We start from the raw sequence: 14507 nt of genomic DNA on the forward strand, positions 1-14507 counted from the left end.
TAGCAGATACGGTCTTATTCGAAATAATTCCTTATTTGCGATACGGTTTCCACAAAATCTTATTATTCCTATATTTACAGGATATAGGCATAAAATTTCTTCTCAAAACATTTTCCTTCGATTGGACGTTTTATCAGTCTTGAAAGCAAAATATTTTAAAGAATAAAAATAAACAGTAGTAAAAGTAAAATAATGAAATTCCAACGGTTACAAATATTTATTAAAAATTTATTCAAAATTATTAAGCATCGATATATTGTTCTTTTCTTCTCTCCTAAATAAGTATTATTAAAATCATCATCATAAAAATGATAAAATCATAAAAATTATCTTGTAAGATATATACTGTTGTGCAAAATGAGCGTTGTGTGTGTAAGTATCGCAAATTCCTATATTCCTGTATAATTTTCTTATTAAACATATACAAACGCATAGTTCCTTTTTAACTGTGTTTATAGTTCCATATTATAATAATAATAAATTATAATTCGATTGAAATCATTCATGGAGTTTTATAGTTTTTGGGAAAGATTCGTTTGTCTAAAAAAATTAGACAGTAGTGATATTTGATTAAAATATATTAAGTTATAAAAGAAGAATTAAAATTAAAGTACGTTTCAGAACATTAATTTGAGACTAATTTATGTAACATTAAAGACATTTAATTTTGCACTTTTATCGGCGATTTAGATTTATGATGCGTTAAAACAATACAAAACCGTTCCAAGAAACATTCATAGGAACTATTCCGACAGTCTCAAATATTTTAATCTTCAAAAATGCAGCACTCGAAGAAGATCTTGTCGTATCTGTATATGAATCGTGTTGCTGCAATATTATTATAAAAAAAGATATATTTTGTTTTGTAATTTGAATATTTCATTACTATCGTTATTATTTTACACTTTTTACAATTATTTCATTTTATTATTTAGTTAAAATCGGTGGATATTTTTGTTTAAGAGGCAATTAAAGCTTGAGAGACGATATTCGTAGCTGTATTTAACGCGTGAACAAGAACTATACGTATAGCAGAAATCTGGATTTTTAAAAATTTTTGTACTGTGTTTGAGTAATCAAATACACGAAACAGCTGAAAATATAGTGCAAAACTTTTATATATAGCAAGTAGTGTTTCTGGGTCTAATTTACAACACACACAGTAAGGAAATTTTGATATGTTCAAAGCTTTTACACATATATTCTAAATGTAGCTTAAACACGCTGTTTGAGTGTCATTTGATGGTTAAATGTGATTCTTAAAAATCTCGTAGAACTTATTGACTTGATCGTAAGATCGTTAATTCTAATTTTAGTTTGACCTAGCACGTAATCCAAGGCATAAACTCTTAAGACATTTTCTTCCAGTTGATATTGATTTTGCAACTACATTTGTAAATTTGGGAACTCAGTGATTTTGCGCACGCGCCTTTTCATTTACTTTATGAATTGTAATTTATGAAAGCTTCAAGTATGGCAGAGGACATTCTGATATTTCTACAAAAGTGAAAAAGTGAAAAGTGAAAAGATAAATAAATAATTGTATGTGATTTTAGCGATATTTTTTTAAAAACTATCTACAGGAGAGAAGGTATCCACAGTACTGAGATTTTAATAAAAATTTCATATAATCAACATAATTTAATGCCTTTTATTTGAGAGACAAATGTTTTCTCGCACGTTTGATCATAAAAAATCGTTAAAAGATAATTAGTTTTTTCGAGTATTATTCACAAATTTTGAACATCCAATATCATGCATAAATGGTAATTTGCAGTCAGTCATCAAATTGCAGTCATATAATCCAGGTTATAAATGACCTAACTACTAGCCTTGATAACTGTCAGTTAAATTTAAAAACAGAAATCATTAAATTTTTAAAACTGATGAACATTTATTCCTTATTTCTATTTATTCCTATTTTCTAATACTCAAGACTGCATTATAACTTTACCTAAACAATGTAAAGGATTCTTTAAATATCTCTATAATATAAATACAATCGAAACACATTTTTATCAAGTCCCTGGACACTTCTTTCAGTCCCTTACCATTACTTGACAGGAAACTGAGACCAAGGAATTCTGAGGTTAAATGAGGTTAATTCTCAAGCGAATTACTATTCAATTCTGATATTAGAAAGAAATTTGAATGTCAATGTTATATTTACGTTACATTAAGCAAAACTTAATAAAATTAATAAACTTGGAACATAATACGAACCAGAGAATTATAAGACTAGTCAGTCTAACGGATGATTGTCAATGAATTCACAATTTTAGATAATAAAAAATAACCATTTGTCAAAACATAAAATATGCAGTAACTTCATTTGCTTACTTATGATTTACTTTACGTTTTCTTTCTTGATACCATAAATATCGTTTTTTAGAAATAATTTCACAGACAAGGGAGTGAGATATGAATAGATATAACAAAAATCGTAGATATCTCTTATCAATAAAATTAAGTCGATTAGAATAAAAATAAATGTGAATGATAAAGATAACTATTGTAAAAAATATATAAACAGAAAAAATTAGTAAATATTTCAGATTCAGTTGCTGAGCATGGATTGTAGAGTAAATTTTGTTATTGTGATATGGCAGCGAATTGAGCATTTCATGTATGAAAGGTAATTTTTGGATTTAAGTAAATTAAATTCATAGTTTTCCATAATTAACCTATGAAATTAAAGTTATTATTATTCTCTGTCATGCAAATATAACACAATTTAAGGTTTTTAAGAGTATTAGAAAATGATGTATGTTTAGAAAGACCATTAATAATTTCGGATACGTAATGTGCATAGGACAACTGAGAAACATAATTACTCTTTCATATGTTAGAACCTTTGTAAGTGAAGTGTTAGAAGAGCATCTAACGGAAGCGAATGTAGTTAATAGAATATCATAGAAAACATTGCCAGAGGCTTTCTGTATATTAAGAAAGGCTGGAAATGTGTTCATGATTTTTGAAACCGTTTTTATCATATAGTTATTAGTAGAGTAATTAGTTAAATTATCTACACATTAATGTTCTGTTCAACTTGGCTTTGAGGGCTTGAGGGTTTTTGAAGAAATAGTTTATGGTGTTCAAATATTGAAGTTGGATTTTTACATGTGCCTCAAAAGTTTGGGAGTACAGGTATTAAATGAAACCAGATAATAGCTCTTGTCATCTTGTCTTCTTAATAAGACAAACGTTCGACAATTTCCAGCTGTCTGAAAATACATTTGTTCTAAACATTTCATTAAATATATCTAATATTAATATTAATATAAAATATTTCGTTTCATCAGAAGAGACTAAAGAATAAGATAATCTACTCCGCCTGGATCCGAAGCTGATATTCTGTTCTTCGCGTCTGAAAGCACAATTAACAAAACTATCATTAACGTATAAAGAGGAAGAAATAATTAACATTATGAATACCGAGAAAGATGATATTAGCTTTCATAGATCCTCATGGGATATGCAAATTAACTTCTGAATTTTTCGAAAAGTATTATATCAACCCGCAAAGACTACTGACTCCCGCATCAGAAAACACCATAAAACTTACACTTACAAATGACAAACCGTTCCCACGTGCACCGCATGGACTTTCGTACAATGAAACAGCTAAATTGTAACGCATATTATATGGTCTGATTAGCGGAGGTATCATCTGAAACAACACATCCAAATATATTTAACTGGTGGTTCTAACGGAGAAAAAACGGAAAGGTAAGAATGTGTATAGATTTTCGAGCACTCAACAAGATAATTGAGTCAACAACTCGGGATAATTAAATTCATTAGCAGAAAAGAAGAATTTTAGGATATTAGATCTTAAAGGCTCATTTTCTCTACTTGCCCGTACTCTACGACTGAATGTCCGTGATTCTTCGTGATTCTTCCCATCTGCCCCATCTGAAAGTGGAAGTTAAAAGTAAAAAGTTTGCTTCTCTTACCGAGTAGTTTATGAGACTCATAGCCCTTCAAGCCTTGACCCTTTTGAGTGGATATTCAACAGTGTTATAAATCCTTACCTGTCTTAATGGTCGAACATACTGTCCACCTTCAACGCTTCAACACAACAATTAAATAAACATGAGAATACAATACTACAACGCATGCCACACCACAGTTAAACAGTACAAGTTTATTATACATACCATTACTATACGTTCTATGAATCTCCGTAAATACAATGAATATAGGTATATAATGTTATCCCCCAATGTGAACATGGAACAGTTAAATTCCTACATCAACGAATTGGGCACATTGACACCTGCGGTTAAGAGGAGTTATCGCCGGCACCTTCAATTCAAAGTCCACCGCGTGGGGTGACAATGTAAATGACCGCAAGAAAACTGGCCTCCTGGATATGATAATGAATAATAGAATTGTATCAATTAGGATGACGCGTAAGAATTACACGATCTCTAGAAACGGGGGTAAGTTTATTTGACGTGATCAGCGTGAGCAAGAGATTGGCCAGGAGGTATGTCGGTGGGAAGATGCCGAAAGTCTGGCCAGCATCGGACCACCGCTACGTTCTAGATAATTTTATGATTACAAGGACGAGACGTAATCCGAGAATTTTAAATACTCAACAAAAGACATGGAGACACTTCTGTTAACATTTGACGATAATTACGATAATTTATTGGAAGACAATAAGGGCGAAGAGAAGGCCATGGTGATCGTTTGCAGAAGACACTGGAGATTACATGTGTCTCGGAATTGAAAAAGATTTATCCACCGATAAGAGATGCACCAACTATTTGTGGAGTGACGAAATCGGCAATTTTAGAAGAATGACGATGAAGAGCAGGAGAAAGGTGCAGAAAGCCTGGATGAGTGGCACAAACGACGCGGCTTGATTGAGAGAAGAATTTATGACGAACAAGAAGAAGTTGGCGAGGTTCATTCAGAACGCTATGGAAAGGTGTTGGAAGGAATTCTGTGCGCCGCTGGATCGGGATCTATGGGGATGGCCGTACAAGACTATCATGTCCAGGATGGCTAGGAGATCGAGGACGAAAGGCCTCCACATGGCCATAGGGTCCCTGACGGGCCGACGGGAAATAATACGGTAAGGTGGATGACGGCGGCTGTAGGATTATGCTGGAAGACTTGTGGGATGCCGCCAAGAGGATTAATCCAAAAAAGGCGATCGATGTATATGGTATGCCAGACACAGCAGTCAGAGTATTGATAGAAGAAAGCGCGGAGGAAGTACTGAGGGTATTGAACGCGGTGAACGCTAAGGGCAAGATTTCGACAAAACGGAGGAGGCGAGGGTCGTCCTCATTTCCAAACCGGGTAAGGAACCACCATTGACATCTACATTCTGGCCGATCAGCGTACTCCCAGCACTGAGTAAAGTCTGGGAGCACACGTTTGAGAGTCTGTTCGAGGAAAATCCGGGGCTGAACCCATCAATCAATATGGGTTCAGAAGAAGGAGTAGCAGTGTTGACGCCCTGCGCCGTGTGGTTGATCTTGCCAACTGGGCCAAAAGAAGAAACGGAATAACTGTGTTGGTAGCAATCGATGTGACGAATCTGTTTAATACCCTCAGTTGGAACGTGGTCTTGAGGGGAGTGGATGTTAGAGGGATACAAAAGAAACTGCTGACGCTCTTAGAAAATTATTTCATGCACAGAAGAATTGTATTTAGAAGTTAAAATTATTAAAAGAGTTAAAGGCGATTCCTCACCTGAACGCAGTGGCATCTTCCGACGACCTAGCGGTCATGTTTGACGTGGCTAAGCAGGAAGAGGCGACCACGAAGTTATTCGATACGATGGGTGTGATTTTGCGGTGGTGTGCCGATTGTGGATTAACGATTACTTGTGACAAGACTGGCGTGATTTTCTTGACGGGCAAATGTATGCCTAAGGTAATCGAGATGAACGTCGAGGAATACCTCCTGACGACGAGACAGGCAGTGAAATACCTTGGGGTCCAGTTGGATTGCAAAAGAAGGTTCGGAGCTCACTTGGAAATGGTGTGCCGGAAAGCCGACGCCCTTACAGGCGTATCATTTAGATCTCTGCTCCCCAATGTCAACGGGCCCACCGTCTCTGTTAGAAGAGTCTATTATGGAGTCTGGGAGTCGGTGGTGTAGCGGCACTCGACAGCAAACTTCCCAACGGTTTCTGTCCCGTGCCTCGCTACACAAGGACTCTACCCTTCGAACAGATGATTGCCAGATGTCGATACGCTTTCACCGAATATTTACAGCGAGCCTAAGGACCCGCTATAAATCTTAGGATTCGTGCAGCTAAGATTCTCTAAAGGGACAAACAGTCTTTGTCTCAATAGTCCCTACACATACCACCCACTACGGGAAATCTGCTTTTTCTCACGTACGACGCTCCTCGCTAGCAACTTTCTCTCAAGGGCAGTTACCATCTCCTTCCAACCACCAACTCACGATTTAGCCAATTAACGGCGACGTCCATTTCCCTCACTCTCTGAACTAACGCTTTTCTTAACGAATCCGATGATTCCGCATCCTTAGACACACCCAAACACAGTTTTCCTAAGGAGCATCCTCGCGACACAAATTCATTCTGATCTATCGCGAGCCGCGAAGCAAGTTGGAAGACGCCTATCTGAATCGGTCGTCCGCGGTCGTACGTAATACGAACCTGAATCTCTGGACATCTGTGCAATCGTCTCGACTCGAACCACCGCGTAAAGTACCGCGCCGAGTTTGAACTTGTAACCTCGAACCGATAATTGTACCGTGCTTTCACCGCGCTAGTGTATACCACGGACACAAGCAAATAAATAGATATTGTTAAACTATACCGAGTGATTCTTCTATACCTATCACGCCCATCACCTCAGTTCGACGGGTGCAGGCCTCCCCTGACCTACAGGGTGACGCAGGTGCTCACCGGACACTGGTGCTCTGGTAAATACTTGCACCGAATCGGGAAAGAGGCGACGAGCCGGGGTATGACGTGACCGCATTCCGCTCCATTAGAGGATGCAGTTTGTGCGCGGCGTGGTGGGCCGGTGCGCCGCTGACACCGTCCCGCAGGCAGGATTCGCTTATGTGGGTCTATGGGGGCTGGCAAGTCCACGTTCCCGAAGCCAGGGGTGACTGTCGGGACAAGCGTCCCGCTTACGCGAGTCCTATATGTACTCCGCAGGGAAGGTCGCCGGGAGTGTAAGGCGTTTAGGTATGGATACATTCTCTCTACGTGGCCTTAGGTAGCACACTTACGATCCTGAAGTCAAGGATGGAACCGTCGGGATAAGTTCCCGAGTACATTGTACCTTGAGGCCCCCGCTTACGTGAGTTCCATCTGGAACTGCCCAACTCGGTAAGCAGCTCGCCTCTCCCTTGAATTCGCGCTTATTAACAGATCGTCGGCATAGAAATCACCGACCAGCCGCAAACAAAGCGGCCGGCGCGGTTTCATGCGTTACGGTATTTACCTCATAAACGTCGACCGACTCTAAACTATCCTCTCACTATAAAATGCGTTGCAATTACCGCCACCCGGGTTAGAAGAATTTTCCTATACATCTCTATGTCGGCACTTATTACTACACGATGTTGTCTAAGTCTGTCAAGGATCGAAAACAAATCATCTTGAACTATCCGCCCTGCACATTAAACCTCGTTTAAAGACATTTTCTTTGACGTCTTCGTAGAACCATCGAAGAGCACTCGCTCCTTTGTTATGGTACTCGTTTCCTTGATGACAACATGATGCGGCAGGTAATAGACGGGTTTCGTCTTGATTGGACTATTCCTTGGTAATTTATACGTATGTCCCAGCGCGGTATGTTCTTAAATAAACATATGCCTGCCGATGGTGGTGTGGACAACTTTCTGTCCAAATTGCGGAATCTGTTCTCACCTGATTTCGTAATGTCGTAATTCAACGAAATCTCTACTATTAAATGTCTGCCGAAATTTCTCGTAATCATTTGCATAAAATACCCTTCGTATGACTGAGTGTATGACTCATTGGTCTCCGGAATTGTTTCGATTACCCAAAATCGCGTTAACTGATCGTTTAATGGCTTATTAGTGACCACATTGCGAATCCGTCGTTGCGATGCTGTTGTGCTTCTAACACTTCCCCCGAGTACCCAACCCATTTGTGCTTTCAGCAAGACCGACAACCCAGGTCCTAATCTGTGGTGTCCCGCGCTCATTATGTCCCAAAAATATCCATTTCCAATTATCATATCCACGTCGTATGGCACATCAAATTGTGCGTCTGTAAGGCGTATGTGTGGTGGGATATGCAACAATGAGCGAGAGAGTTTGTAATTGAGAATATGGAAGTGACATTTTGCATTATTAAGCACGGTAAACTTGCACGGTACCCATTGTATCGCGATACTATCTTAATTTCCTTGACAGATTTACCTGGGAATTCTATCTGTGCCTTCTGTTACGTCCTATTGAATTGCCGCGTTTTGTTGATCGTGATGATATAATCAACAAATCGCATGCACACGGGTAGTGTTAACTAACATTTAATGCAACTGGCAATAAGTTCCACTTTCAGCTAACCTGCTATGTGCGCGTATACTGGCATTGGAGAGGATTAAATTTGTTTGAGAATAAATTATCAATATGCAACGATTTATTCAAATCTTACTCGATTTCGATATTGACAATTGACTGACAGACTGAAGTATGTAAAGCTCTTCGATTGACAAAATGATTACCACTCTAAGTTGCCACATTTATTTATATCTGTCGGAGATGAAAAGACATCGGGGTCTTTCTTTTTTTAAATGTTTCGGAAGATCCCCAATGTTTGTTCAAACTGCCGACTTTGTTTACAATTTTAAACTGCCTCAATATCGTTAGGTAAATTTATCACAAGACATATCTCTTTTTCGAGTCGCGGGTCGCGCGTTCAAATTTTCGCGTTACGGATCGTGCAGGGCGCGGGACGTTACATCTTCTACCTTGGTCATCAATTACATGAACAATTGCTGTTGATAGTAGACCGAGATATGAAAAATAGTATAACTTTGATTATCGGACCTCATTTCCTCTGTTCATTTATCTATTACGACAAGATTTGCGACCGAATCTGATCCTTTTTGATTTAATTTTTTTCAATCTTTTTTTAAATTTCTAATGTTTTACCTTACATATACGGTATGTACCTTAAGTACAAATCTTAATGCCGTGCCCTGTATGAAGATACCTAAAGCAGATAATTCTCTAACTTTCGACCTGCGTGCTTAGAATGCCAATGATTTGAATGACTGACAGAAATATAACCCATGGTCAGCAGTGCATGATATGCATTTGACCATCTCAGTGTTAACGAGATAAACGATACGAGACGCGATTGTAGTTCTTGATTATTGTACCTGTTACTAGTAGGAGGTAGAGATGGTACCGGATTCCCCTGATACGATTTTGCAACAAACTTTTAACGCTATACAAGGAGGGTTTTCAAATCTACTAAAGTTTTTCTATGATCTAACTGTGAGGCCCGTTTCTCCTACGCCTTGCGCATTCGTTTGTGTGGCTTATCTGACAGATGTACTAATAGCTAACCTTTCGTAGAAGCATACAATCCAGTCTTCGGGCAACACATATTCTAGCCTACAAACAGTGACACTTTCTAGTGTTCTGCCAGAACGCATTGCCAGTGAGTTGCGACATACTTCACCATTCATTCGATATACATCTGCTAGCATTCGATCAGCACAGACATTATACATCTTGTTTTCATTAAAATACAAGTGACATATTATTGTTAGGTTTACATGAGTATAAACTTCAATTTTTCTGGACCATTCATTCATGCTGATAGTTCGTAGTTATATCGGTACAATAGGTGCTGTCTCAAATGTATCATGTTTACACCAAATTATGGAAAACCCGAGGAATCGTTACATACCATGTCGAATAGTAATGTACATTTACATGTACATGCATTTAATATAATACACAGTGATCACTTGGCTCTTGCGTCCAGATCAAACGAATATAAAAATAGGTATATTTTCTTAATCAGTGAGTCTTTTACAAAATACAGAAAATTATATGCTACCAGGATCATTATCACTCTAAACTTGATCACGATCAGTGGATACTTCACGTTTTTAACAGAGTCCGACTTAGACTTTGGAAGAAAATATATTCGTTATCCTGTTGACCGCGGATACGTTATTGAACCTAGGATCATTAGCATCGAGTATCTAATTACCACGGTTACTTGTCAAATTCCGTAATAATCATATTTGCACCAGTAAATATCATCTCTATTTCATAACAACAACGTCTAACCCAAATGAAGATTCGTTTCACACCCCTAGTCCTAATCATAATGTGAACCCGACATCAGAAGTGGGATCAGTGCCGGTTATAACAGTGCAAGAGCTTAGGAACATCATGCGTGAGTTAATTCAGTCGCTAGTACAAAAATCGAATGCGGGAACTAAAAATCTTCCGCTACCGCGTTTCAACCCTGATACCATGGGCTTCGGCCCCGCTGCGTGGTGCGCAGCTGACAATCTGATTATGGAGGAAAATCCTTTACAAATTAGCGCTCTGAATATAATTTCAATAACGAGCGACGAGTCGACTTCTACGTAGTGGAAACGTCAACTGGTATATTAATTCATGTGGGTGAGTCATTTCCATTTTACTCCGATTCTGGGACCGAGTGTTCACTATTTAAAGAATCCGTAGCCTCGAGAGCGACTGACATAGTAGTAATGCGAGGAATAGGAAATTTGTATTAAACGTACATCTCAAATCTTGTCCATTGTATGTATTAATGGTTTTGAATTGCAGATAAATTTTCATGTCCTTGCTGATAGCTACTTAAAATATGATATCGTGAACGATCGTGAATTTTTAAGTCTTGGTTTTGACGTAATCTCACACAAAATAGCCTCGCTATGTGTAAAACAAAAATAATTAATTTCTCTAATAAGACCATTGAAAACGAGATCGATATTAATGAAGTTGACACTGATGTACATGGTAATGATAAAAGTCGATTAATTTCTCTTGTCGAAAAATTCAAAGATTCATTCGTTAAGGATTTCCTACGTACTCGCGTAAATACAGGCCAGTTAGAAATGCAATTAATTGATACTATCATCACCGCTTGAACGACTCGTATTACTAAAATATTGATGTGAGCACCTAGCAGAGAACGCTTGGTACTGCGGCACGCCTGACACTCAACGTGTTAATCGTACGTTGTTGTTTGTTTGGATGATATTCTAATTATTGCCGACTCCATAGATCAAGCTCTAAAAAGATTGTACACCGTATTAAATACCCTCATAAATGCCGGATTTTCTTCTTAATCTTATACCGATATGTAATACATAACGGAGAAGTTCGCCCCAACTTGGATAAAATACAGGCCTTGAGTTCTTTATCTGCACCAACGACCGTCACACAGCTTAGGCAATTCATAGCTTTAGCTTCTTACTTCCGAAAATTCGTTCTTAAATTTCCACAAGTAATGAATCCTCTGTATGCACTCACTTCCGGTAAGAAAATCATAACTTGGACAGATAAACATGAAGAAATAAGACAAAAGGTAATTTCCGTCCCAACTTACGCGCCGGTGTTAATGATATTTGATCCTAACTATTCGATCGACCTACATAGTGACGCTAGTTCGGATGGATACGCGGCTATTTTAATGCATAAGGTAGAAGGTAAAAAACAGAGTCGTAGAACACTACAGTAAAAGGACTAGTCCTGTGGAATCCAGGTACCATTCGTATGAACTAGAGATGTTAGCAATTGTAAACGCTGTGAAACATTTTCACCACTAGTTACATGGACGGGAATTTCTTGTTGTTGTCGACTGTAATTCTTTGTAGGCACCTAGCAATAAAGTGAGTTTAAATGACAGGGTTTACAGGTGATGGGCTTACTTACAAACTTTCAATCTTGGTATTATGTATCGAGGAGGCAAATGAATGACTCACATAGATTTCTTTTCGCAGAATCCCATAGACATGAATTACAGTATAATTAACAAAGTTGCAGATAAAGAAATTAATCTGGCCGAAATTTCAGGAGATTAGCTATTAACGGTGAAACGTCGCAATCCCCAAATTTCAGAAATCGCCAATAAACTGCGAAATGATGAGCTCGCGAAATATATCGCAAATACATATGCTTTACGATCCGATTCCCTTTATCGTAGAATACAAAGAAGAGACCAGTATTCTCTGCTTGCCCATTGTCTCAAGAGGTTTTAGGTGGTCCGTTAGAATTGCTAATCGGTAAAACAGCAAGACTCTACGGTTTATTGTTCTTTGGGGTCCAGTTTTCACGGTCCCTTACGACTTTTCGACCGATCATTCGCCGGCCGACGGTGACGACAGCGTGGCTCTGTGTCGCACGCCCACTGAAACTCCACGGCGCGCTACCCTGCTTGAGTGGGATGTTTTTTCCCACTCCCTTTCTGCCTGCTTCTTTGTGAGCATAACCCCTTCGCATACGGAGCAGCCAGCATTCAATTTCTGTCAGCATCGCTTCCACGATCATCGAGAGGACAAAGCTCTCATTAATGGCCAGACTCAAGGTAAGGCATTGTACTTCCCACGATGAGCAGAATCCCAGCGTACGCCGTGTCCTCGTCCACCCTACAATGGTGACATACTCTCGTCAGCACTTCCAATCTTCTGTAGTTACTCATTGTACATTTCGTACCTGATGTCTCATGCCTCATACTGTAGGAGAGCGAAGCCTTCCGAGCCTCCTAGCTTGGAAGAAGCGCATCTACCGGTCGGTGGTTCGTGCCACTCCCTTCGGCGGCAAGTTGGATGCGCTACTTCTTCAAAGCTTCCCGCCGCGCATTCCTCGTACGTCTCGGGTAGCCGACTTCAGGATCACTTCCGAAACCAGGCCCCTTAGACGCTGAATTGTAGTTCTCGGATCCGTGGGAACAATCCGGCAATTGACGGATGTTGTTTACATTACAGCGAAAAGTAGCCAAATGCATCTCTAAATGACAGATTTAACATCAGCATTCAATGTCATTTTACAATGTTACCCCCGAACAAACCTACACACCGTATCCCGCGCAGTTGACCGAACTGATTTCGAAGGTATGGCTATGTTCGGTATCATTTTTATCATAAAAATCTCGTCAATCCAAGTAAAACAGTTTTTAAAGTCCTTTGGTGGCAATTATGTCGCTCTTTGTTTTTGCTTAATTCTTGCCTGTAGTTCCAGCTCATAGATGGCAAATGACATTTGATTGTAATTGTAAGCGTACATGTTGTTCTGCCGCGCAACACATCTGCACTCCATCCCGCGCGGCTCGACAGCCAACGGTCTACGTGCCGTCCTTCGAACCCTCCATAGGCCTAAGGACCCACCATAAAGTTGAAATCCTAACTGTATTGTACGCACACATGGTTTAAGTCAATCTGTTGCTCGAAAAGACTTTCTAATTCTAGAAGTGTTTTCGGCCGGTTTTTAGAAAGGTCCTTGGGTTTATTACGTGCTCTTAAGAATTACGGGGAAAGCGGGTAGTAGCCTAACGAAAAAAGCGGAGATCTACCTAACGGAAAATCTGAGTTTCCCTATAAACAATGTCGTCTAGGACCCAAGTTGGTAGGAGGCTTCTTCCTCCTCTCTTCCTTCCTAACATCGGTCCTAACCAATCGACATCGCGGATTATTGCCCTCACTTTCCTAACTAAAAATGTAAGCAACGAATCCGCGTTCTTCGTTCAAAGGGTACACCCATACCGAGCTTTCCTCCGTACTGACATCAGAATAAACTTTAGAGTTACATCATCTCTCACGGTGCCTAGAGTTCCTGTAGTCCCTATAACTCTCACCGTTCCTATATCTCTCAGAGTTCTATCGTCTCTCACGGTACCTAGAGTTCCTACAGTTCCTACAACTCTCACCGTTCCTATATCTCTCAGAGTTTCCTACTACCCTCAAAGTGCTTACACGGCCTAGAGTCTCCTATAGCTCTCACTCTCATCCAAGAATAATCCTTCTCTTCGTTATCTGTATCTTAAACAACGGCGTCACTACTTTGTGTGATTGTATAAAGTCTTGGAAATATATATTTTTTATAACTCTGTGAATCACAGTGTTATACCACAACAACTACCCCTATTATCCTAACCGAAATACGGGGATCGAACTATTCGTGGTGTCCATTATTCTAATCGTAGCGGGAATTTACGACTCCCGTTGACGCGTATTCTAACGACCGCGTCTCCCCGCGATATCTCGAAAATACACATGTTACATTGTTATCATTTTCATATGTTGTCACGAGTGCGGATTCCGAGTTAAGTAGATAACGTTAACAGCGTGCATATACGAAAAATGTCTATAAAAATCTTCTATAACAATATGTAATTCTATTGAAAGTGAATATTATCGGCGTATTGGGTTGGCTCTAAGTTTGGGTTAGCTTTTTTTATCCAACCACCGTACGGCGGGCGAAACATTTTGCATTAAATAATAATAAATTAAGCCTAATACAACCCTAATAATTATTAGGGT

General features: G+C 39.1%; 1 protein-coding gene and 1 long non-coding RNA gene across 2 annotated transcripts; both read right to left on the reverse strand.

Annotated features, from left to right (window-relative positions):
- Window positions 1-7626: 7626 nt before the first annotated feature.
- Window positions 7627-8177, reverse strand: LOC105666974. Its single transcript, XM_012319840.2, has 2 exons — window positions 7877-8177; window positions 7627-7805 (listed from the first exon to the last, which is right to left on the reverse strand). Exons 1-2 carry the CDS (start codon window positions 8175-8177, stop codon window positions 7627-7629), a joined length of 480 nt encoding a protein of 159 aa, XP_012175230.2.
- A 518-nt stretch (window positions 8178-8695) lies between these two features.
- On the reverse strand, window positions 8696-13330 carry LOC125386195. The gene is made up of 2 exons (XR_007226149.1): window positions 12685-13330; window positions 8696-12617 (listed from the first exon to the last, which is right to left on the reverse strand). It is a non-coding gene; the product is annotated as an uncharacterized LOC125386195 (long non-coding RNA).
- Between the last annotated feature and the right edge of the window lie 1177 nt (window positions 13331-14507).

This window comes from Bombus terrestris, chromosome 13, assembly GCF_910591885.1.
Source record: "Bombus terrestris chromosome 13, iyBomTerr1.2, whole genome shotgun sequence".
In the NCBI taxonomy this organism is placed as follows: domain Eukaryota; kingdom Metazoa; phylum Arthropoda; class Insecta; order Hymenoptera; family Apidae; genus Bombus; species Bombus terrestris.

What these genes read in the sequence shown, in the direction of transcription:
- LOC105666974 (XM_012319840.2), bottom strand. Translation starts at nt 8,177, where the DNA reads ATGAGCGCGGGACACCACAGATTAGGACCTGGGTTGTCGGTCTTGCTG. An exon ending in TTACGACATTACGAAATCAG is followed by an intron (nt 7,806 to 7,876) that starts GTGAGAACAGAT and finishes TGTTTATTTAAG; the next exon opens with AACATACCGCGCTGGGACAT.